The sequence below is a fragment of the Aquarana catesbeiana genome, linkage group LG08 (genome assembly GCF_042186555.1).
Source record: "Aquarana catesbeiana isolate 2022-GZ linkage group LG08, ASM4218655v1, whole genome shotgun sequence".
NCBI lineage: Eukaryota > Metazoa > Chordata > Amphibia > Anura > Ranidae > Aquarana > Aquarana catesbeiana.
The window spans coordinates 299,891,119-299,917,408 of NC_133331.1; the positions used below are offsets into that span (position 1 = coordinate 299,891,119).

General features: G+C 41.5%; 1 protein-coding gene across 2 annotated transcripts; it reads left to right on the forward strand.

Moving 5' to 3' along the window:
* Window positions 1–6,408: 6,408 nt before the first annotated feature.
* Window positions 6,409–16,820, forward strand: LOC141104866 (uncharacterized). Of its 2 annotated transcripts, none has more exons than XM_073594652.1 (5): window positions 6,409–6,862; window positions 7,086–7,246; window positions 7,364–7,461; window positions 10,562–10,703; window positions 14,565–16,820. In XM_073594652.1, exons 2-5 carry the CDS (start codon window positions 7,213–7,215, stop codon window positions 15,551–15,553), a joined length of 1,263 nt encoding a protein of 420 aa, XP_073450753.1. In that variant the 5' UTR covers window positions 6,409–6,862; window positions 7,086–7,212; the 3' UTR covers window positions 15,554–16,820. The 2 variants fall into 2 exon arrangements, with proteins under 2 accessions (XP_073450753.1, XP_073450752.1); XM_073594651.1 differs by having other exon boundaries at window positions 6,412–6,862; window positions 7,078–7,246.
* The last annotated feature ends 9,470 nt before the right edge of the window (window positions 16,821–26,290 follow it).

The window sequence follows — 26,290 nt, forward strand, 5'->3', positions numbered from 1 at the left end:
CAGTAGATCTGTTTATCTGGTAAGGGGCTGATTTGTTTTGAGGTGGAGGAACTCCCTATAACATCACGCTCCCCAGGGAGACAGTCTTTGCATGCCTCACACTGTTTGAAGATTGGTGTTTTCTCCCTCTATCAGAAAAGTTTTTATCAACAAGGACTTTTTTTTGACTGTATGGACTCAATATAATCTCTTGGTTCTTGATTCCTATTTTCCATCAATATATTTTTTTTACTGGAATGTTTTAGTTTGTGGGACCCAAGTTTTTATTGTTTATCAGCAAATATTGATCTGTCTAATTTTTTCTTTATTGTGCTTCACCTACACAAGGATATTTTTGGGGTGGTCATATCAATTAACCATGATCACGTTCACGTATTAGCAGCGCAGCCTATCCTATATATAGCTATTAAGGTGGGGGTTGTCTCACATTTATGGTTGCAGCAGCACTTATATTTTTTTGTTTTTCATAAGACGCACTTTTAGAATGTTTATTTGATTTGAGGGATAGCGCAGTATTTTTTTTATTTTTAAGTATATATACTGTATTTGAAAACTAACCAATCCTGATGTTCTGGCGGTCTATCTCAACCCTTGAGGCTCTAAAATGCCAGGACAGTACGAATACCCCCAAAATGACACCTTTATGGAAAGCAGACTGTCCAAGGTATTTAGTATGAGGCATTCAGAGGTTTTTGATGCTGTACGTTTTTGCCACAATCTTTTTGCAAAATAAACAAATGAAATAAAAATCAGATTTTTATTTCACAAAGTTGTCATTTGAACAAGTTATTTCTCATACACAACATGGGTATACTTACAATTACACTTAAAAACACTTTCTTCTACTCCTTTCAAGCATGGGGATACCACATATGTGAGACTTTTTATATGTCTAGATACAAAAAGGGGTCCAAAATCCAAGAAGCACCTTCAGGCTTTCAAAGTGCACTAATGTTGCAGATGACTTCCTATCACATTTCGTGAGGCCCTGCAGTGCCAGGAAAAGAGAAACACCCACAAAATGACCACATTTTGGAGAGTAAACACCCCAAGGTATCTTTGTAAGAGGCATGATGAGTCTTTTGAGGATTTCATTTTTCTGACACAAGTTTTTAGAAAATACAGGAAGCAAATGAAAACTATTTTATTTTTTTACACAAACCTGTCGATTAATAAAATATTGTAACACACAGTATGGGCATATTTACAATTTCCCCCAAAATACATTCTACTACCTTAAAAATAGGGGTTTTTAAGGTGCTGATTAATACACAAATATTGTTAAAATTGAACTATATTTTGTTTCATTAAAACCATGAATCTCACTACGTTTTGATCAACAAACATAGTTTACATATTCCATGTTACAATAGATGTGTCAATCTCAACGTTTCGCCAAAAGTTTTTTCGACTCCTTCAGGAGTTTATGCATCAATTTTAAATCATAAAAATGAGAGTGATGGAAGAAATATTATCAGTATTTACATCAACAACTGGAGCCCATGTACTGATGATCAAGGCAGCTGAATAGATGGCCATAGGGAGGACAAAAAGTCCATGAAAGGGGCCACTAATATATTGTGTCACTCAGAAGTAAGTTCAGGTCCTGCTTATGTAGCTGGTGTATCCAAAAGGGAAAGAAAACCAGGGGGATAGCCAGTGTCATGAACAGGTGTGACCAGAACCGTGTGATCTGCGACAGAGGACACCCAAACGTATATAAGTGAAAATATAATAATTTATTAAAGAAAGTGAGTAATACCAATTCCAATATGACACAGGGCAATAACCAACCACAGACAGAGACCCACAAATAACAACAGATAGATAAGTGCAATAAATGGGAAATACCAGGTTCATAAACAATAGCCAGGCCAGGGTCATACACAGCAGATCAGCAGATGGACAAGGGATGTTCCAGAGACGTAAACGTAAGCCAGGCCAAGGTCATACACAGGGAGATCAGCAGATGGGGGAAGGAACGCAGGACAGGGAGAGGATGGATGGGTCAGACTGCAGGCAGGGATACAAGGTAACAGGTGGGACAGGATAGGGTCTGAGACAGGATCAGGTTCAGGGCACAGGATCAGGATTGCAAGCAGGTCAGGAGGCAATGAAGAAATCAAGGCAAACATGTGAATGTTTGCCGGGTATTTATAGGCCTGTGATTGGCCTCAAGTGACACCTGATTGTAGGAGGTACTGTCTGCTCCACACTGCCAGGATCCATCCGCTGGTGGATGCCAGTACTGCGGCCCAAAGATGATATATTATTAACAGGGAAAAGCTCTCCTGACAGTTCCAAACTGCCAGGAGACACCTGCTGGTGGACCTCAGTACTGCATGCCAAATAACAGGTCTTACCAGCGGATGGAACATTTCCTGACAGCCAGTAGCTTACTGGGGTGTATGGGCTGGGAAGGCTCTGTATGAAAGCAAACACAACGTCCCTCAAATAGCTGACTCACCTCAATAAAGTGTGATACTGGTAATTAGGGATGGGCTGTCTGTTCGGGTCGAACATGAGTTTGACTCGAACATTGGCTATTCGCCCGTCCACACTTTGGGGTGTTCGCGGCAAATTCGAAAACCGCGGAACACCCTTTAAAAGTCTATGGGAGAAATCAAAAGTGCTTATTTTAAAGGTTAATATGCAAGCTATTGTCATAAAAAGTGTTTGGGGACCTGGGTCCTGCCCCAGGGGACATGTATCAATGCAAAAAAAGTTTTAAAAATGGCGTTTTTTTTCGGGAGCAGTGATTTTAATAATGCTTAAAGTGAAACAATAAAAGTGAAATATTCCTTTAAATTTCGTATCTGGGGGTGTCTATAGTATGCCTGTAAAGTAGCACATGTTTCCCGTGATTACAACAGTCTGAAAGCAAAATGACATTTCTAAAGGAAAAGAAAGTCATTTAAAAGTACTAGCGATAGCGCCGGCAACTATAATGAATTGTCGGGTCTCTGCAAAACTCATAAAAGTCATTGAAAAAAACGGCCTGGGATTCCCCCACAGTGCATTACCAGGTCCTTTGGGTCTGGTATGAATATTAAGGGGAACCCCGAACCAAAATTTAAAAAAAAAATGCGTGGGGGTCCCCCCAAATTCCATACCAGGCCCTTCAGGTCTGGTACGAATATTAAGGGGAACCCCGAACCAAAATTTAAACAAAAAATGTGTGGGGGTCCCCCCAAATTCCATACCAGGCCCTTCAGGTCTGGTATGGATATTAAGGGGACCCCCGCGGCAAAATTTCAAACAAAATGGCGTCGGGGTCCCCCTCAAAATCTATACCAGACCCTTCAGGTCTGGTAAGGATTCTAAGGGGAATCTCGTGCAAAAATTTTTAAAAAATGGCGTGGGGTCCCCCTAAAAATCCATACCAGACCCTTATCCAAGCACGCAACCCAGCAGGCCACAGGAAAAGAGGGGGGGACAAGAGAGCGCCCCCCCTCCAGAAAGGTACCAGGCCACATGCCCTCAACATAGGGAGTATGTCCCCATGTTGATGGGGACAAGGGCCTCATCCCCACAACCCTTGCCCGGTGGTTGTGGGGGTCTGTGGGCGGAGGGCTTATTGGAGTCTGGAAGCCCCCTTTAACAAGGGGACCCCCAGATCCCACCCCCCTGTGCGAAATGGTAATGGGGTACAAATGTACCCCTACCATTTCACAAAAAAAGTGTCAAAATGTTAAACAAGACAAATGACGGTTTTTGACAATTTCTTTATTAATGTCTTCTTCTTTCGCCGCTTCTTCTTCCATCTTCTTCTGGTCTTCATTTGGGGGGTCCCCTTGTTAAAGGGGGCTTCCAGATTCCGATAAGCCCCCCGCCCGCATACCCCCACAACCACCGGGCAAGGGTTGTGGGGATGAGGCCCTTGTCCCCATCAACATGGGAACATCCTCCCCATGTTGAGGGCATGAGGCCTGGTACGGTTCAGGAGGGGGGCACTCTCCCATCCCCCCTCTTTTCCTGTGGCCTGCCAGGTTGAGTGCTCGGATAAGGGTCTGGTATGGATTTTTATGGGGGCCCCCACGCCATTTTTTTTTTTAATTTTGGCGTGGGTTTCCCCTTAAAATCCATACCAGACCTGAAGGGTCTGGTATGGATTTTGAGGGGGACTCCCACACCGTTTTTTTTTTCAATTTTGGCGCAGGGTTCCCCTCAATATGCATACCAGACCTGAAGGGCCTGGTATGGAATTTGGGGGGGCCCCCACACATTTTTTTTTAAAATTTTGGTTCGGGGTTCCCCTTAATATTCATACCAGACCCAAAGGGCCTGATAATGCACTGTGGGGGAACCCCATGCCATTTTTTTCAATGACTTTTTTGTGTATTGCAGAGACCCGACAATTCATTAATAGCCACTACCGCTAGTACTTTTAAATGACTTTTTTTCTTTAGAAATGTCATTTTGTTCTCGGACTGTTGTAAACACAGGAAACAAACGCCCATTTTGAAAACCTTTTTTTGCATTGATACATGTCCCCTGGGGCAGGTCCCGGGTCCCCAAACGCTTTTTATGACAATAACTTGCATATAAGCCTTTAAAATTAGCACTTTTGATTATTCATGTTCGTTGTCCCATAGACTTTAAAGGTGTTTGTGTGTTCTAACAAATTTTTTATAAAGAAAAAAGAAATATATACCGCGCTCACAATAAACTAAAAAAACAAAAAATTGTATACAAAAACTGTGTGGAGCAGCAGCTAACATATGGAATACAAACAATGACGTTGTTTGGGGCACGTGCCCCAGATGACGTCATTGTATGACGAAACGCACGTCGGGCAGTTAGGCTACTCGTTGCTTGATTTCATATTCCATTTAGTAAGTGTTACTCTTTTTTACTAATAAATTCCATATACGGTATTACACTATGGGAAGTCCTCTTTTCTTTCATGCCCTGATGTCATGACACTGCAGGGCCTCTTCCACCCATTGAATGTATACCGATCCTGGATCAGTGTTTCCTGGGAGCTTGTTTCCTGACATTTGATAGAAAGGTCCTGGCTGGGTTTATAGCCGCAAGCTCTTCCTTGCTTGTTTCTGGTAAGCATGCATTTGGTTTGATGTTTTACTATCACTGGTGATGGAAGATTGCACTTTTTCACTCTGAACCCAGCTCATGGCATATTGTTTGGACTTTAATGCAACTCTTTTTTTCCACTTGTTATCATTTTATTTCTATTTGTTATCACTTTATTTGTGTGCACATAACACTATTATTATTATCATTACTTTCAATGTGACAATTACATCCTAGATCATTTTTTAGTGCAGCTATTATTTACCTAACTAACAAATTTTTTGCCTGTTCGCATGTTCTGCTGCGAACCGAACAGGGTTTTTTTCGGCCTATCCCTAGTGTATATATAGATGTTGGAGACTGTATATATATGTTATGCACTGCAGATCACTGAATCACCTGCCTGCCTGAAAGTGTATTTGAAAACGTACGCAGTGCATTATGGGGTGTGACGCGCCGCTCGAATTTGGCGTGAACACCCCATAACATTCGATCTTCATCGAACAATCGAACATCCGATGTTCGAGTCAAACTCATGTTCAACTTGAACTCGAAGCTCATCCCTACTTGTGAGCAGTTTAGATGATAGATGCACGGTGTATCACCCTTGTAGAGTCATTCCCTGTGCTCTGTAAATTTACTTGGAAGAGAATCAGTGGCCAAAATACAAGTAGTTATAACAATTGGAGATGGGGGCAGGGTGACCTTAATTCCTCTTCCTGCATGTTTGCAGGTGTTCCATCAGATATGGCAACCTGTCAGAATTGTTAACGGAAGTGACTTTCTATCGCTGCCATCTTGCTACACTCCGCACTCCTCCACAGGAATAAAACACCAAGAAGGGGGCAAGTGGACATCTTTTACACCCACCCGAGTTTTGCATTTCAGTTATTTTTAACAGGAAACGGAGCATATATGGTGAAATACAGCATTTGGAAATCCATCGGACTCTTTACATGTTGAATTACAAAATCAGAGGTGTTCTGTCACATTAGCAAACCTGTGAGATCAGCAGGTTTGCCGCTGCTTATAAAATTCAACATCTAAACAGTCCGTCGGATTTCTAAATATTTCACCTTATAAGCTCCATTTCCTGTTAAAAAAAAAACTGTGAAATGCAAAACTCCAGTGGGTGTAACAAGATGTTCGCTTTCCCCCTTCTCTGTGTTTCATTGTGGAGGAGTGCGGGGTGTAGCAAGATGACGGAGACGAAATGTCACTTCTGTTACCAATTCTGACAGGTCGCCATGCCTGACGGAACACCAGCTATAATGTCTTGTCTCTACTTCCTCACAACTCACCTTTCACCCCGAACTTCCTGTTTATACCTCCACATCACTTCCTGTCTGTACCCTATATCACTTCCTGTCTCTAAAAGGTGGTCTGGCTGCAGAGTGGAGCTCCACTGATGACAGGAATCATGTGTCCTCCACTCCACTTTTTTTTAACTTTATTGTAAATCTCTGAAGCCAGACCCCTCTCCCAGTTGCAGAGATTCACAATAAAGCTCAGTAAAAAAAAGAAAAAAAAGAAGTGAAGTGGAGGCCACGTGCTTCCTGTCATCAGTGGAGCTCCACTCTGCAGCCAAACCCCTCTCGAAGAAACACAGGAAGTATGGGCGGAGGATGGGCTAGATATAGGATACATTCATTCCGTAACCTGAGAAGCCTCACATGATGCAGTTCTAACAAGACAGCAACATCACATATTGTGATCACTCTGACGGGAAACTGATGAAAGATAAGCATAGAGCATTGTATAATGTACAATATCCAAGGTGAAAGGAGGAGGAAAAAGAGAGCACACATTGCTGGAACACACAAAGAGGGTAATAAGATTCCTTTTCTATTTACACCAATATATCCCCCCACCCTGTCATGTCCGTTCTCTTCCTCCATAGTCACTGTGATGTCTTTATCTCCAACATTCACTACTACACAAACCTAAAATACTGTTTTTAGGGGTTATTTTTTGACATGGGTAGAAGAAGGGATAATTCTGGAAAGTATGAAGTGATCATTATGACTTCCTGTCTCCACACAGGATTATAGAGCAATAAACATCTGGGGATCCATTAACACCCAGCAGCCGTCTTCACAGGACATCACTCATCACAGTGCCTCCACCTCACTGCCTGACAACAGAGGTGAAGGACACAAGGATCTCTACACGGACGTCATGATGGAGAATCAGCCGCCCCTCACATCACCGGGTAAGAGGAGACTTTATTGTAAAGGAGAGAGCAGTACGGAGGGTCCACCTAGATCCCCCCATCATCTGATATACACATAGAAACAATGTATTCAGTCAGTGTGTGTGTTTCCTACAGATGGATCCAGTAATGGGAACCCACCAGAGAGATGTCCCCATCCTCTGTATTCCCGGGATTCCACACAGGAAGATCACACCATCCCTCACCATCATCAGGTAGGTGGTACTGAGTAGGGATGAGCCGAACACCCCCCTGTTCGGTTCGCACCAGAACATGCGAACAGGAAAAAAGTTCGCTCGAACACCGTTAAAGTCTATGGGACACGAACATGAATAATCAAAAGTGCTAATTTTAAAGGCTTATATGCAAGTTATTGTCATAAAAAGTGTTTGGGGACCTGGGTCCTGCCCCAGGGGACATGGATCAATGCAAAAAAAGTTTTAAAAACGGCCGTTTTTTCAGGAGCTGTGATTTTAATAATGCTTAAAGTCAAACAATAAAAGTGTAATATCCCTTTAAATTTCGTACCTGGGGGGTGTCTATAGTATGCCTGTAAAGGGGCGCATGTTTCCCGTGTTTAGAACAGTCTGACAGCAAAATGACATTTGGAAGGAAAAAACCCATTTAAAACTACCCGCGGCTGTTGCATTGCCGACAATACACATAGAAGTTCATTGATAAAAACGGCATGGGAATTCCCCACAGTGAAACCCGAACCAAAATTTAAAAAAAAAATGACGTGGGAGTCCCCCTAAATTCCATACCAGGCCCTTCAGGTCTGGTATGGATATTAAGGGGAACCCCGGCCAAAATTTAAAAAAAAAATGATGTAGGGTTCCCCCTAAATTCCATACCAGACCCTTCAGGTCTGGTATGGATTTTAAGGGGAACCCCGCGCCAAAAAAAAAAAAAAAACGGCATGGGGTCCCCCCAAAAATCCATACCAGACCCCCCTTATCCGAGCACGCAACCTGGCAGGCCGCAGGAAAAGAGGGGGGATGAGAGTGCGGCCCCCCCTCCTGAACCGTACCAGGCCACATGCCCTCAACATTGGGAGGGTGCTTTGGGGTAGCCCCCCCAAAACACCTTGTCCCCATGTTGATGAGTACAAGGGCCTCATCCCCACAACCCTGGCCGGTGATTGTGGGGGTCTGCGGGCGGGGGGCTTATCGGAATCTGGAAGCCCCCTTTAACAAGGGGACCCCCAGATCCCGCCCCCCCCTGTGTGAAATGGTAAGGGGGTACTTACCCCTACCATTTCACTAAAAAACTGTCAAAAATGTTAAAAATGACAAGAGACAGTTTTTGACAATTCCTTTATTTAAATGCTTCTTCTTTCTTCTTTCTTCTTTCTTCTTTCTTCTATCTTCCTTCATCTTCTTCTTCTTCTGGTTCTTTTGGCTCTTCTGGTTCTTCCTCCGGCGTTCTCGTCCAGCATCTCCTCCGCGGCGTCTTCTATCTTCTTCTCCTCGGGCCGCTCAGCACCCATGGCATGGGGGGAGGCTCCCGCTCTTCTCTTCATCTTCATCCTCTTCTCTTCTTCCTTCTTCTCTTCTTCGTTTTCTTCTCCGGGCCGCTCTGCACCCATGCTGGCATGGAGGGAGGCTCCCACTGTCTGACGGTTCTTAAATAACGGGGGGCGGGGCCACCCGGTGACCCCGCCCCCTCTGACGCACGGTGACTTGACGGGACTTCCCTGTGAAGCCACGGGGAATGCCACAGGGAAGCCCCGTCATGTCCCGTGCGTCAGAGGGGGCGGGGTCACCGGGTGGCCCCCCCCAGTTATTTAAGAACCGTCAGACAAGGAGACGCCGTCACACAGCGGGAGCTTCCCTCCATGCCAGCATGGATGCGGAGCGGCCCGGAGAAGAAAATGAAGAAGAGAAGAAGGAAGAAGACAAGAGGATGAAGAAGAAGATGAAGAGAAGAGCGGGAGCCTCCCCCCATGCCATGGGTGCGGAGCGGCCCGAGGAGAAGAAGATAGAAGACACCGCGGAGGAGATGCTGGACGAGAACGCCGGAGGAAGAACCAGAAGAACCAGAAGAAGAAGGAAGATAGAAGAAGGAAGAAGCATTTAAAGGAATTGTCAAAAACTGTCTCTTGTCATTTTTAACATTTTTGACAGTTTTTTAGTGAAATGGTAGGGGTAAGTACCCCCTTACCATTTCACACGGGGGGGGCCGGGATCTGGGGGTCCCCTTGTTAAAGGGGGATTCCAGGTTCCGATAAGCCCCCCCGCCCGCATACCCCCACAACCACCGGCCAGGGTTGTGGGGATGAGGCCCTTGTCCTCATCAACATGGGGACAAGGTGTTTTGGGGGGCTACCCCAAAGCACCCTCCCAATGTTGAGGGCATGTGGCCTGGTACGGTTCAGGAGGGGGGGCACACTCTCGTCCCCCCCTCTTTTCCTGCGGCCTGCCAGGTTGCGTGCTCAGATAAGGGTCTGGTATGGATTTTTGGGGGGACCCCACGCCGTTTTTTATTTTTTTTTTTTGGCGCAGGGTTCCCCTTAAAATCCATACCAGACCTGAAGGGTCTGGTATGGAATTTAGGGGGAACCCCACGTCATTTTTTTTTTATTTTGGCCGGGGTTCCCCTTAATATCCATACCAGACCGGAAGGGCCTGGTATGGAATTTAGGGGGACTCCCATGTCTTTTTTTTTTTTAATTTTGGTTCGGGGTTCCCCTGTGGGGAATTCCCATGCCATTTTTATCAATGAACTTCTATGTGTATTGTCGGACCGGCAATGCAATAGCCGCGGGTAGTTTTAAATGGGTTTTTTCCTTCCAAATGTCATTTTGCTGTCAGACTGTTCTAAACACGGGAAACATGCGCCCCTTTACAGGCATACTATAGACACCCCCCAGGTACGAAATTTAAAGGGATATTACTCTTTTATTGTTTGACTTTAAGCATTATTAAAATCACTGCTCCTGAAAAAACGCCCGTTTTTAAAACTTTTTTTGCATTGATCCTTGTCCCCTGGGGCAGGACCCGGGTCCCCAAACACTTTTTATGACAATAACTTGCATATAAGCCTTTAAAATTAGCACTTTTGATTTCTCCCATAGACTTTTAAAGGGTGTTCTGCGGCATTCGAATTTGCCGCGAACACCCCAAATTGTTCGCTGTTCGGCGAACTTGCGAACAGCTAATGTTCGAGTCGAACATGAGTTCGACTCGAACTTGAAGCTCATACCTAGTACCGAGTAACTAGAACTCAAAATGTATTCTAATCTATGAGAGGACATTCTTCTGTGTAATCTCTTGTTTCTTTTTACCAATGTATTCTATCACCTATGGGGTTTAGGGTGAAGAACTGAAAGACATCAAAGTTGAGTATAAAAAGGAAGAAGAAGAGAGGTTGGTGAGTGGAGATCAGCAGTCTATGGAAGAGGGGGAGATGATAACGGAATGTAAACAGGAAGAATCTTCTCTACATATGGACACAAGTAAGTAAAAAAACCACTAAATATAGAACCTGTTCCTATTTTAATTTTATTTATATCAGTATAATGTTTGTATTTACATTGTTACATCAGAGGAGAAAAGGTCTATGTCTACTGAATTCATGCAGGAGGAAGACAGAATAACCATATAAAGCTCGGCCTCATTTTCTTTAAGTTAAAAATGTTCTTTCAATTGCCGAAAAGGCAATCAGATAACTTCCCAGATCAACATTCTAAAATGTTTTTCCTACAATTACTAGTAATCATATACAGCAGTGGCGGCTGGTGCTCAACATTTTTGGGGGGAAGCAAACAAAATGAAAAATTAAACTGTTAGTAATGCAGGACTGTAAATAGCCATTTATCAGGTGATTATGTATCATTACTGCTAGAAACAACTGTGCCCATCATATGCAGCCTCACTGTGCCCATCATATACAGCCTCACTGTACTCATCATATGCAGCCTCACTGTGCCCAACATATACAGCCTCACTGTGCCCATCACAGTAGGCCAATCACATCCACATTTCAAGTAAAAGAAAATAAAACCACTTAACATAAGAAGTCCTCCTCAGAGCCCCCTTTTTACATCAGATGTCCCAGTCAGAGTCCCACTTCACAGCAGGTGCCCCCCTTTACATCAGGGGTCCCAATCAGAGTCCCCCTTTACATCAGGTGTCCCCATCAGAGCCCCCCTTTCCATTAGATGTCACCATCAGAGTTCCCCCTTAATATTAGATGTCACCATCAGAGTCCCCCTTTACATCAGATGTCACCATCAGAGTCCTCGTTTACATTAGATGTCCCCATCAGATCAGAATCCTCCTTTACATTAGATGTCCCCATCAGATCAGAGCCCCCCTTTACATTAGATGTCCCCATCAGAGTCCCCTTTACATTAGATGTCCCCATCAGATCAGAGCCCCCTTTACATTAGATGTCCCCATCAGAGTCCCCTTTACATTAGATGTCCCCATCAGAGTCCTCCTTTACATTAGATGTCCCCACTCTCCCCCCTCGTACTCACAGAAAGTCACCTGTCATCCATCTTCGGACGGCCGGAATGAGTCAGAGAAACGGAAGTGAAGGCACAGGACCCGCCAATCACACATCACAGCAGGGAACAATGCTATAGAGGGAGTGTTCAGGGTGCAGAGTTCAGCTTCCCGAGGACTTTCTAAAGGAAACCAATAGAGCTTCTTGTTTGCAATCACGTGATTGCAAACACATCATGCTTCCCATAGCAGCTGTGTGTCCGGCGCCCTGCACACACTTAAAGGGCCATTATTTTTATTTTATTTATTATTTTTTTTCGGTGATTGCAGTAAGTCATGCTTCAAATACACCTGTGTGTCCGGCATCCCACACACACTTAAAGGGCCGTTTTTTTTTTGTTTTTTTTTTTGATGAGTCGCTTTGGATGGGCCGCGCCCCCACTGATATACAGTATTTGTAATAAGAAGAACATCCAATCATTTTTATTAGTCATCTGGAACCAGATTATTCCTCATCCACAGAGCTCTAAAAACAAAGCACCCCTTCCATATACAGAGGTTAGTTTTCTCTATTTAATTACACACAATCTATGATCCTCGTGTACAAAAGTTAGAATGTCACATCATTCTGTACAGGAAAGACTGAGAAACCTTAACTTCTGATAGTAAAAACATCAATGTGCTGTGGGAATTGAAAACCATTTGAAAGCATCAACTCTAGTCCTCACCAGAAGAAGGCAATTATATTTATCCTATTAACCAATGTTCCCAATTAATGAGGATGAGATACTGTACACCATATGAAAGGTCCATCTCCATTCCTCAATATTACATCACATTCCCAACAAATGAGGTCCCATAAGATATTGCAAGACCCTGACAATCACAGGCATGAGTCCTAGAGTCAGGGGCATGATGGGATTTGTAGCTTCAGCACACCTGGAGGGCCGAGGTTGCCTACCCCTGGTATACACCATATGAAAGGCCCATCTCCATTCCTCAATATAATGTCCTGTTCCCAACAAATGAGGAGGAGATACTGTACACCATATGAAAGGTCCATCTTCATTCCTCAATATAATATAACGTCAGGGTTCTTAACAAATGAGGATGAGATACTGTACATCATATGAAAGGTCCATCTCCATTCCTCAATATAATGTCATGTTCCCAACAAATGAGGAGGAGATACTGTACACCATATGAAAGGTCCATCTCCATTCCTCAATATAACGTCATGTTCCCAACAAATGAGAAGTGGATACTATATAGACATTCGTTTCGGTCTGAATACAAATTCAGACAAATTTTTTGTTTTTCAGAGATTCTGATGTATCCGAATCTCTGAAGTAAATAGTAACCAATTTAGTTGAAATCCGTTAAAATTTGTTTTGTTTATTAATTTTCTAACGAATTCCAACTTTTCAGAAAAATTAGAATTTGGAATGGTCGAAAAACGATTGTCCGATCCGAATCCTGTGTGAGGAAATAGTTGGTTGTTAAGACGCGGGCCGCGCAGCTGGCCACCTACTTCCTTAACAACCATAAGCCATCATCTGTCAGCGGGCTTCCCCACTGACAGATGAATGTAAAGAAAAGAATGCCGGCATTGACTGGCAATAGAAAAATGTTTAAAAACAGCGTAGGGTCCCTCCGGTCTGGTATGGATTTTACGGGGAACCCCATTCCTCAATATAATGTCATGTTCCCAATAAATGAGGAGGAGATACTGTACACCATATGAAAGGTCCATCTCCATTCCTCAATATAACGTCATGTTCCCAACAAATGAGGAGGAGATACTGTACACCATATGAAAGGTCCATCTCCCTTCCTCAATATAACGTCATGTTCCCAACAAATGAGGAGAAGATACTGTACACCATATGAAAGATCCATCTCCATTCCTCAATATAACGTCATGTTCCCAACAAATGAGGTGGAGATACTGTACACCATATGAAAGGTCCATCTCCATTCCTCAATATAATGTCATGTTCCCAACAAACGAGGAGGAGATACTGTACACCATATGAAAGGTCCATCTCCATTCCTCAATATAACGTCATGTTCCCAACAAATGAGGTGGAGATACTGTACACCATATGAAAGGTCCATCTCCATTCCTCAATATAATGTCATGTTCCCAACAAACGAGGAGGAGATACTGTACACCATATGAAAGGTCCATCTCCATTCCTCAATATAATGTCATGTTCCCAACAAATGAGGAGGAGATACTGTACACCATATGAAAGGTCCATCTCCATTCCTCAATATAACGTCATGTTCCCAACAAACGAGGAGGAGATACTGTACACCATATGAAAGGTCCATCTCCATTCCTCAATATAATGTCATCTTCCCAACAAATGAGGTGTAGACACTGTAGACTAGGAGTCCCCACGGTCCACGTGGCAGGAGGTGAGTGGTGACTGCAGTCCGGACAGGACTATCACAGAGCACGGTCAACACTCATCATTTAATCGGCAGGGAAGGGGGCAGGAGATCTGGAGAGAGAGTGGGAGTCTTTTCATATTACCAAGCATCCAGATCTGCAGCTCCTCCCACCCCCTGCCCTGCTGATTGGATGACATCATCTGTGGGGCGGGAGACCTGGCAGAGGACATACGGACTGATAACTGCCTCTACCCTGCTGAAGGTAGGACTGTGCAGGGGAGGAAGAGATTTAAAGAGGCAGTGATGGGGGGGACCATGACTGCAAGGGGCACTGTAATGGGGGGCTGTGATTGCGGGGGGCACTGTAATGTAAAGGGGCACAGTGATATAAAGGGGACCGCACTGTAAAGGGACATTGAATACAAGATTCCAAAAATTCTTCTATTTATTGTAAAATTATTTCTCAGCAGATGACCATAATGTACGGAATACGTCTGAGGAATCTTCTGATAAATCACATTCCAGGACTCTAAGATCTCACAGTAGAAATACTTTAATAGATCCGTCTATTCCCGAGGAATCTTCTTCAGGGCAGGAAGGAGATCACACAGAAGAGAGTTCATTGTCATGTTCAGTGTGTGGGAAACTTTTCACAAATAAGAGAGAACTTCTTAGACACAAGAAATGTCACACTGCTGAGCGTCCCTATTCATGTTCAGAGTGCGGGAAATGTTTTATTAGAAAAGGACAACTTCTTGAACATCAAAAAATTCATACTGGTGAGCGTCCCTATTCATGTTCAGAGTGCGGGAAATGTTTCACTCTGAAAAACAACCTTAATAGACACCAGAAGCTCCACACAGGGGAGCGCCCCCATTCATGTTCAGAGTGCGGGAAATGTTTCTTTCGGAAAAATTACCTACTTCAACATCTTAGAATGCACACGGGTGAACGTCCCTTTCCATGCTCAGAGTGTGGGAAATGTTTTGCTGAGAAAAAAATTCTTCTTATACACCAAAGAAGTCACACAGGAGAATGTCCTTATTCATGTTCAGAGTGCGGGAAATGTTTCTCCGACAAAAGAAATCTTATTGCACACCAGACATGTCACACAGGTGAGATTCCCTATTCATGCTCAGAGTGCGGGAAAGGTTTCCCTACAAAAAGAAATCTTATTAGACACCAGAAGCTTCACACGGGGGAGCATCCCTATTCATGCTCAGAGTGCGGGAAAGGTTTCATTACAAAAGAACAACTAATTGTACACCAGAGAGTTCACACGGGTGAGCGTCCTTATTCATGCTCAGAGTGCGGGAAATCTTTCACTCAGAATGGAAGCCTTGTGTATCACCAGAGAAGTCACACAGGTGAGCGTACTTATTCATGTTCAGAGTGCGGGAAATCTTACAAATCCAAAGGAGACCTTGTGTATCACCAGAGAAGTCACATAAGATAACAACCTTTCTCATGATAACAGTGGTGTGTTGGGGGTGGGGCGGAATATATTGAATGTTTTTCAGGTTCGGTTTGATAGATCTGAGTCTGCAGGGATTGAATTCTAGTAATACGATCCTCTAAACATACAGAGATGACTCGGTCCCGCACTCACACAGACTGCACCATACAACTAAACTGTGCTAATACATGGCCAGATATGACAATACATGAACAACACTTCTTATTGGTTGATATCGGTTTCTGTACATTATTGCTCTTTTTGTATCACTGAAGAAGCCGGCTTCTCATTGGTCCAACCAATAATAAATACACTTTATGGTTTATTATCTTCAATTATAAAGGTTTTGATTTAGATTCTAGCTTAGTTTTTATTGTTTGTTAACCACTTAAAGACCGCCATGTTATTCCCCCTTCCTGTATACGCCATTCTTTCATTTCCAGCACAATGATAATTTGACTGACAATTACTCGGTCATGCAACACTTTACCCAAAATAATTTTATATCATTTTTTTTGGGACATGTAAAGCTTTCCTTTTAGTTGTGATTTTTCACCGCTTTTAATATATAATGGAAAAAAAACCTGAACATTTTTAACCACTTCAGCCCCGGAAGGATTTACCCCCTTCCTGACCAATTTGGCACTGCGTCGCTTTAACTGCTAATTGCGCGGTCATGCAATGCTGTACCCAAACTAAATTTACGTCCTTTTCTTCCCACAAATAGAGCTTTCTTTTGATGTTATTTGATCACTTCGGCGGTTTTTATTTTTTTGCGCTATCAACGGAAAAAGACCGAAAATTTTGAAAAAAAAAAAGATATTTCTACTTACTCTAATAAAATTCCAATAAACTCAATTTTAGTCATACATTTAGGCCAAAATGTATTTGGCCACATGTCTTTGGTAAAAAAAATGTCAATAAGCATATATTTATTGGTTTGCGCAAAATTTATAGCGTCTACAAACTAGGGTACATTTTCTGGAATTTACACAGCTTTTAGTTTATGACTGCCTATCTCATTTCTTGAGGTGCTAAAATGGCAGGGTAGTACAACCCCCCCCCCCCATGACCCCATTTTGGAAAGTAGACACCACAAGTAAATTGCTGAGAGGCATGTTGAGCCCATTGAATATTAAGTTTTTTTGTCCCAAGTAATTGAATAATGACAAAAAAAAAAATTTACAAAAAGTTGTCACTAAATGATATATTGCTCACACAGGCCATGGGCATATGTGGAATTACACCCCAAAATACATTTAGCTGCTTCTCCTGAGTATGGAGATACCACATGTGTGGGACTTTTTGGGAGCCTAGCCGCGTACGGGGCCCCGAAAACCAATCACTGCCTTCAGGATTTCTAAGGGTGTAAATTTTTGATTTCACTCTTCACTGCCTATCACAGTTTCGGAGGCCATGGAATGCCCAGATGGCACAAGACCCCCCCAAATGACCCCATTTTGGAAAGTAGACACCCCAAGCTATTTGCTGAGAGGCACAGTGAATATTTTGCAGCTCTCATTTGTTTTTGAAAATGCAGAAAGAAAAGAAAAATGTATTTTTTTAAATTTTTTTCAATTTTCAAAACTTTGTGACAAAAAGTTAGGTCTGCAAAATACTCACCATACCTCTCAGCAAATAGCTTGGGGTGTCTACTTTCCAAAATGGGGTAATTTGGGGGGGGTTTTGTGCCAACTGGGCATTCCATGGCCTCCGAAACTGTGATAGGCAGTGAAGAGTGAAATCAAAAATTTACGCCCTTAGAAAGCCTGAAGGCGGTGCTTGGTTTTCGGGGTCCCATACGTGGCTAGGCTCCCAAAAAGTCTCATACATGTGGTATCCCTGTACTCAGGAGAAGAAACAGAATGTATTTTGGGGTGTAATTTCACATATCCTCATGACATGTTTGAGCAATATATCATTTAGTGACAACTTTGTGCAAAAAAAAAAAAAAAAATTGTCTCTTTCCCGCAACTTGTGTCACAATATAAAATATTCCATGGACTCGACATGACTCTCAGCAAATAGCTTGGGGTGTCTACTTTCCAAAATGGGGTCATTTGGGGGGGTTTTGAACTGTCCTGGCATTTTATGCACAACATTTAAAAGCTTATGTCACACATCACCCACTCTTCTAACTACTTGAAGACAAAGCCCTTTCTGACACTTTTTGTTTACATGAAAAAAATATTTTTTTTTGCAAGAAAATTACTTTGAACCCCCAAACATTATATATATTTTTTTTAAAGCAAATGCCCTACAGATTAAAATGGTGGGTGTTTCATTTTTTTTTCCGCACAGTATTTGCGCAGCGATTTGTTAAACGTATTTTTTGGGGAAAAAACACACTTTTTAAAAATTTTAATGCACTAAAACACACTATAGTGCCCAAATTTTGATGTAATAAAAAAGATGATCTTAGGCCGAGTACATGGATACCAAACATGACATGCTTTACAATTGCGCACAAACGTGCAGTGGCGATAAACTATATACATTTTTAAAAGCCTTTACAGGTTACAACTTTAGATTTACAGAGGAGGTCTACTGCTAAAATTACTGCCCTCAATCTGACCTTCGCGGTGACACCTCACATGCATGGTGCAATTGCTGTTTACATTTGACGCCAGACTGACTCTTGCATTCGCCTTTGCGCAAGAGCAGGGGGGGTGATCAAGGGATTAAAACTTTATTAGGGGGGGTTGGGGGGGTACCCTAGACCTAAAGGGGCCTTACACTAACTGCCCTACCACTTATAACTGTCACAAAATAACACTAATGCAATAATCAGAAAAAAAAACTGCTATTAGTGTCACTGTGACGGGGGTACAGGGGAGTGATCGGGGGTGAGAAGTGTGCCTAGAGTGTTCTACTGTAAGTGTTGTGTTGGGGCAGACTTACTTGATGTCTTCTCTCCTTGGAAGCCGGAGCGAAAAGGCTTCACGAGGAGCGATGACATCACTTCCTCTGCCGCTGTTTATATTTCAGCAGCAGAGGAAGATTTTCATTTGATGGGAGCGATCGCGAGGGGGAGGCCACGAATGAGTGGCCTCCCCCTCAGCACAGATCGCTCCCCTAATGATGCCGACCGCCTCGGGCAGGGGGCAAATCACGTATCAGGTACGTGATTTTGCCTGCCCATGTATGCCGCAGTATATCTGTGTTAGGCGGTCGGCAAGTGGTTATTACATTTTTTTTTTTACAAATATTGCAAATGAATAATCTTTCTTCATAAATTTAGGGCAAAATTTATTTTTCGACATTTCTTTGGTTAAAATACAAAGGAAATCTGTGTATATTATCTACTCTGTGTGAAAGAAATAAAGTCTACAATGTATAGTGTATATATTGAAAATTAATCAGTCCTGATATTCTGACTGAATATTTAAATTCATGAGTCTCTAAAATGCCAGGACAGTACAAATACCCCCAAATGACACCTTTATGGAAAGTAGACAGTCCAAGGTACTTAGTAAGAGGCAGAAATAGTTTTTTGATGTTGTACATTCTTTCCACAATCTTTTCTGGAAAATAAAGAAATTAAATAAAATCTGATTTTTATTTCACAAATCTGTCATTTCAACAAGCTATTTCTCACACACAACATGGGCATACTTACAATTACACCACAAAACACATTCTTCCACATTTTCCAGGCATGGGGATACCACATCTGTGAGACTTTTTGCTCTGTCTGGATGCACAGAGGGGCCCAAAATCCCAGGAACACCTTTAGGCAAATAGTGCATCTGATTTCCTGACTATCTATCACATTTTTTTGAGGCACTAAAGTGCCAGGATAGGAGAAACACACACAAAATCACCACATTTTGGAGAGTAAACACCTCAAGGTATTTTTAAAAAGGCATGGTGAGGCTTTTGAGGATTTCATTTTTCTGCCACAAGTTTTTAAACATTTAAAAATAAAACTTTTTTTTTTTTTTTTACACAAAGCTGTCAATTAATAAAATATCATAACACACAGTATGGTCACACTTATGCCGCGTACACACGGTCGGACTTTTCGTCTACAAAAGTCCAACGGACGCTGACGGACTAAAGCTGGCTGGTAATCCGATCGTGTGTGGGTTTCTCCGGACTTTCAACTGACTTTTTCAGCCTCAAATCCGACGGACTTTAGATTTGAAACATGCTTCAAATCTTTCCGACGGACTCGAGTCCGGTCGAAAAATCCGCTCGTCTGTATGCTAGTCTGACGGACAAAAACCCACGCTAGGGCAGCTATTGGCTACTGGCTATCAACTTCCTTATTTTAGTCCGGTGTACGTCATCACGTAAGAATTCGACAGACTTTTGTGTGATCGTGTGTAGGCAAGTCTGTTCGTTAGAAAGTCCGCCGCAAGTCCGTCGAAAGTCTGTCGGACAGGTTGTCGGACTTTTGTAGCTGAAAAGTCCGACCGTGTGTACGCCCCATTAGAATTACACTCCAAAATGCATTTTATTACTTTCCCCTAGTATGGTGATACAACATATGTGAGACTTTTTCAGAGTCTAATCACATAGAGAGGCTCAAAATCCAAGGAGCACCTTTAGGCTTTAAAGGAGCATACTGTAAATTACACATTTAATTTCCTGACTACCTATCACATTTTTGAGGCCCTGGAGTGCCGATAACAGGTGACCCTACCTTTTTGTTTATTTACCGTTGGTGGGAACCAAAGCTGTGTCAGTTGCCAGAAAGTAAGCATTGCATGCGCACCTCTTTTTTTTTGTTTGTTTTTTTGGATCGGTGGTCGGCTTTCATAACGATTGACACTGGATTTACTTCAGGGGGCATTTTTTTTTATAAAGGATTTGTCAAAAACTGTGTTTGTGCATTTATTTATTTTTGACACTTTTCTGTTGAATAAATAGGGGTACTATGTACTCATTCACATCAGGGGCTGAGATTTGGGGACCCCCTTTGTTAAAGGGCTTACAGATTCCTATAAGCCCCTTGCCTGCAAACCCCCACAACCACTGGGGAAAGGTTGTGGGGAAGAGAGGCCCTTGTCCTCATCGACATGGGGACAAGGTGCTTTGGGGGTGAGCAAAGCACCTTCCCCAATTTTGAGGTCATGTGGCCTGGTATGGTTCAGGTGAGGGAACTCGCTCACCCCCCCCCTTTCCTGGCCTGCCAGGCTACATGCTTGGATAAGGGTCTGGTATAGATTTTGTGGGTGACCCCACACTTTAAAAAAAAATTGTGGCAAGGAGTTGCCCTTAAAATCTACACCAGACCCAAAAGGCCTGGTATGGATTGGGAGGGGACCCCACACTTTTTTTTTTTTTTTTTTTAAAGCGGACACTGGTTTGTTTCCATTCTGCTGGGAATCCCGCTGACAGCAGATGAGTTATGGTTGTTAAGGACATGACAGCCGCCTGGTCCTTAACAACCAGCTACTTTTCTCAATGAATTCGGACCAGTTCACTATTTTTGATTCAATTCAAATGCTTCCGAAAAAGTTCTAATCTATCTGAAAACAAATAAACTAAACTAAACAAATTGTGTTATGAATGCAACTAAACAAAATTAGTAACTTAATGAATTAAAATGAAACAAATTGTATTTTTTTTGTTCTGCACATGTCTACTGGTAACACTGGGACTGGTGTGGTGGTGATTGGGAACATTGTTGCTTTTTACACTGATTTGGTGACACTGGTGACGGGTGATGCAGCGATGACCAGTCCAACTGTTGCTGCCTGCACTACTCTGAATCACTGGCAGTGGTGTAGTAGCAATCAGGAACAATGTTTCTGGACTGCTCTGGTCTGAAAACAATCAGAAAGAATATTGTTGTGAGTTACTCTGGTCTGGTGACACTGGGACTCGTGGTGATAAGGAACACTATTGCTGGCTGTACTGGTCTAGTGACACTGGGATTGGTGTAAGGAACACTGTTGCTGACTTACATTGGTCTGGAGAAATTGGAACTGGTTTGACTAGTGATCAGGAACACTGTGGCTGGCTTACACTAGTCTGGTGACACTGGATATGACAATACATGGACAACGCTTCTTATTGCCTGGTATCGGTTTCTGTACATTATTGCTCTTGTTATGTTTTACTGAAGCAGCCGACTTCTCATTGGTCCAACCAATAATTAATTTTTTGTTTTTGTTTATTATCTTCAATTATAAAGGTTTTGATTTAGATTCTAGCTTCGTTTTTTTTTCTGTTTATTATTATTTTTTGTTGTTTACTAACCACTTGAAGACCGCCATTTTAAACCCCCTTTCTGTATACGCCATTCTTTCATTTTTAGCACAGTGATTTGACTGACAATTACTCGGCCATGCAACACTGTACCCAAATAAATTTTATATCTTATTTTGAGACATGTAAAGCTTTCCTTTTAGTTGTGTTTCTCCACCACTGTTACTATACAGCATAATGGCAAAGAGACAAAAAATTTAGAATAAAAAGCATTTTTCTTAGTTTCTCTCATTAAAAAAAATGCAAATAAATAACCTTTCTTCATTAATTTAGGGTAAAATGTATTTTTCTAAATTTCTTTGCTAAAATTCAATGCAAATAAGCGTATATTATTTACTCTGTGTGAACGTTATAAAGTCTTCAAACTATGGTATATATACTGTATTTGAAAACTAATCAATCCTGATGTTCTGGTGGTTTATCTCAATTCTTGAGGCTCTAAAATGCCAGGACCGTACGAATACCCCCAAAATGACACCTTTATGGAAAGCAGACGGGAGGATGTCCCCATGTTGATGGAGACAAGGGCCTCATCCTCACAACCCTTGCCTGGTGGTTGTGGGGATCTGTGGGCGGGGGGCTTATCGGAATCTATAGCCACCCCCCACGTACGAAATTTAAAAGAATATTTCACGTTTTTTATTGTTTATTAACCACTTAAAGACCCGTCATTTTAACCCCCCTTTCTGTATACGCCATTCTTTCATTTCTAGCACAGTGATATTTGACTGACAAATCTCGGTCTTACAAGACTGTGCCCGAAGGAATTTTATATCATTTTTTGAGACATGTAAAGCTTTATTTTAGTTGTGTTTTTTCACCACTTTTACTATACAGTATAATGGAAAAAAATGTTTTTATAAATTTAGAGCAAAATGTATTTTTCTACATTTCTTTGGTAAAATACAAAGCAAATAAGCGTATATTATCTACTCTGTGTGAAAGTTATTTTTATATTATTATTATACACGATTTATATAGCGCCAACAGTTTATGCAGCGCGTTACAATGTATAGGGGGACAACACAATTACAGTACAGTTCAATACAAAGGGTACAGGAGGGCCCTGCTCGTATAGCTTACATTCTAAAGGGAGGGGGTGGTGGTACAAAAGGTAATAGCTGCAGAGAATGAGAAAGTTATAAAGTCTTCAAACTGTGGTATATATACTGTATTTGAAAACAAATTAATCCTGATGTTCTGGCGGCCTATCTGAATTCTTGAGGCCCTAAAATGCCAGGACAGTACGAATACCCCCAAAATTACACCTAAGTAAACAGTCCCAGGTATTTAGTAAGAGGCATGCAGAGTTTTTTGATGCTGTAAGTTTTTGCCCCAATCTTTTTGGAAAATAAATTAATTAAAATCCGATTTTTATTTCACAAAGCTGTAATTTTAACAAGTTATTTCTCACACACAACATGGGTATACTTACAATTACACTTCAAAACATTTTCTTCTACTCCTTTCAAGCATGGGGATACCGCATGTGTGAGACTTTTTATATGTCTAGATACATAGAGGGGTCCAAAATCCAAGGAGCACCTTCAAGCTTTTAAAGTGCATAAATGTTGCAGCTGACTTCCTATCAAATTCCTTGAAGGCCCTGCAGTGCTAGGATAAGAGAAACACCCACAAAATGACCACATTTTGGAGAGTAAACACCCCAAGGTATCTTTTTAAGAGGCATGATGAGTCTTGATGGGGGTGGGGCGGAATATATTGAATGTTTTTCAGGTTCGGTTTGGTCCCGCACCCACACAGACCGCACCATACAACTAAACTGTGCTAATACATGGCCAGATATGACAATACATGGGCAACACTTCTTATTGGTTGATATCGGTTTCTGTACATTTTTGCTCTTTTTATGTTTTACTGAAGAAGCCGGCTTCTCATTGGTCCAACCAATAATTCATTTTTTTTTTAATTATCTTTAATTATAAAAATTTTGATTTAGATTCTAGCTTAGTTTTTTATTGTTTATTAACCACTTAAAGACCCGCCATTTTAACCCCCCTTTCTGTATACGCCATTCTTTCATTTCTAGCACAGTGATATTTGACTGACAAATCTCGGTCTTACAAGACTGTGCCCGAAGGAATTTTATATCATTTTTTGAGACATGTAAAGCTTTATTTTAGTTGTGTTTTTTCACCACTTTTACTATACAGTATAATGGAAAAAAATGTTTTTATAAATTTAGAGCAAAATGTATTTTTCTACATTTCTTTGGTAAAATACAAAGCAAATAAGCGTATATTATCTACTCTGTGTGAAAGTTATTTTTATATTATTATTATACACGATTTATATAGCGCCAACAGTTTATGCAGCGCGTTACAATGTATAGGGGGACAACACAATTACAGTACAGTTCAATACAAAGGGTACAGGAGGGCCCTGCTCGTATAGCTTACATTCTAAAGGGAGGGGGTGGTGGTACAAAAGGTAATAGCTGCAGAGAATGAGAAAGTTATAAAGTCTTCAAACTGTGGTATATATACTGTATTTGAAAACAAATTAATCCTGATGTTCTGGCGGCCTATCTGAATTCTTGAGGCCCTAAAATGCCAGGACAGTACGAATACCCCCAAAATTACACCTAAGTAAACAGTCCCAGGTATTTAGTAAGAGGCATGCAGAGTTTTTTGATGCTGTAAGTTTTTGCCCCAATCTTTTTGGAAAATAAATTAATTAAAATCCGATTTTTATTTCACAAAGCTGTAATTTTAACAAGTTATTTCTCACACACAACATGGGTATACTTACAATTACACTTCAAAACATTTTCTTCTACTCCTTTCAAGCATGGGGATACCGCATGTGTGAGACTTTTTATATGTCTAGATACATAGAGGGGTCCAAAATCCAAGGAGCACCTTCAAGCTTTTAAAGTGCATAAATGTTGCAGCTGACTTCCTATCAAATTCCTTGAAGGCCCTGCAGTGCTAGGATAAGAGAAACACCCACAAAATGACCACATTTTGGAGAGTAAACACCCCAAGGTATCTTTTTAAGAGGCATGATGAGTCTTTTGAGGATTTCATTTTTCTGCCACAAATTTTTAAAAAATACAGGAAGAAAATGAAAATTCTTTTTTTTTTTTACAAAAACCTGTCAATTAATAAAATATCATAAACACAGTATGGGCATATTTACAATTTCACCCAAAATATATTACACTACTCAGGTAAGTATATAGTACAAAACAATAGGGGTTTTTAAGGTGCTGATCAATACACAAATATTGTTAAAATTTAACCATTTTTTGTTTAATTTCAGTTAAAAATATTCATTAAAACCATGAATCTCACTGTGGTTTGATCAATAAACATAGTTTACATATTCCATGTTACAATAGATGTGTCAATCTCGACATGTTTCGCCAAAAGTACTTCAGACTTTTAAGGAGTGTATCACCTTCCTAAATAGGTTGCTAGAATGATTAGGAAAATGCAGTCTTTTTGGCTGTGGAGAAATTTGTGATTGCTTTGGGCTGTTCTGGTTTTGCCGGCTGCAGGTTTGATTATTTCCCCTTGCCTTCTGAAGGATTCTAGAATGTAGTGGGCTGGATGAAGCAAATCAGCAGCCCAGCTGATGTTCTTCTTCAGGTGTTCATCGTGGTCCCAGCTACTCCAGAGCTAAGGGGGGCTACTTCTGAGGATTCTTTCTAATCAAGGAATTTCACTTGGGATCTTGTCTGGAGAGCTCAGTGGTGAATGTTGGACTGATATTGGAAGGGGGCATCCAGTTATGCAGAAACATTGTGCGTACAGACCACAGACCAGGAAACCTCTAGATTGTTTTATTGAGCCAGAAAGAGTGACTGTTGCTGCATGCCTAGCTGTGTGTGCATTAAACTGGGAAATGAACTTTGGGCAAACAGGGGCTCCTTCGGGGTGAGCACTACAGGGCATAAATAACACATTTAATTTCCAGATTACCTATGACATTTTGGAGACTATGGAGTACCAGGACAGTAGAACGCCCACAAAATTTGGAAAGTAGACTTTCTAAGATGTATAGTAAGACGCAAGGTGAGTTTTTAAAAAATGTACGTTTGCCATAATCCTATTTAACAAATTTGTCATTGTAACAAGTTATTTCTAACATGCAGCATGGGAATACTTCCAATCACACCCAAAAAACAGACTCCTCTACTCCTCCCCAGTATGAGGTTGCCACACATGTGAGACCTTTACAGACCCTAACCACATAGAAAGATCCAAAATCCAAGGAGCACCCTCAGGTTTTCTAGAGTCAAAAATGACACATCTGATTATCTGATCTACCTATCACATTTTGGAGGCCCTGAAGCACGAGGACAGTAGAAACATTTACAAAATTACCACAATTTGGTGAGGTAACACTCCAAGGTATTTCATTTTTTTGACACTTGTTTTAATAAAATGTAGAAAGAAAATGAATTGTTACTTTTTTTACACAAATTTCTCAATTTATAAAATGTTAATACACGGTATGGGCATACTAACAATTACACTCCAAAACACATTC

What these genes read in the sequence shown, in the direction of transcription:
- LOC141104866 (XM_073594652.1), top strand. Translation starts at nt 7,213, where the DNA reads ATGATGGAGAATCAGCCGCCCCTCACATCACCGG. An exon ending in GCCGCCCCTCACATCACCGG is followed by an intron (nt 7,247 to 7,363) that starts GTAAGAGGAGAC and finishes TGTTTCCTACAG; the next exon opens with ATGGATCCAGTAATGGGAAC. An exon ending in TTCTCTACATATGGACACAA is followed by an intron (nt 10,704 to 14,564) that starts GTAAGTAAAAAA and finishes ATTATTTCTCAG; the next exon opens with CAGATGACCATAATGTACGG.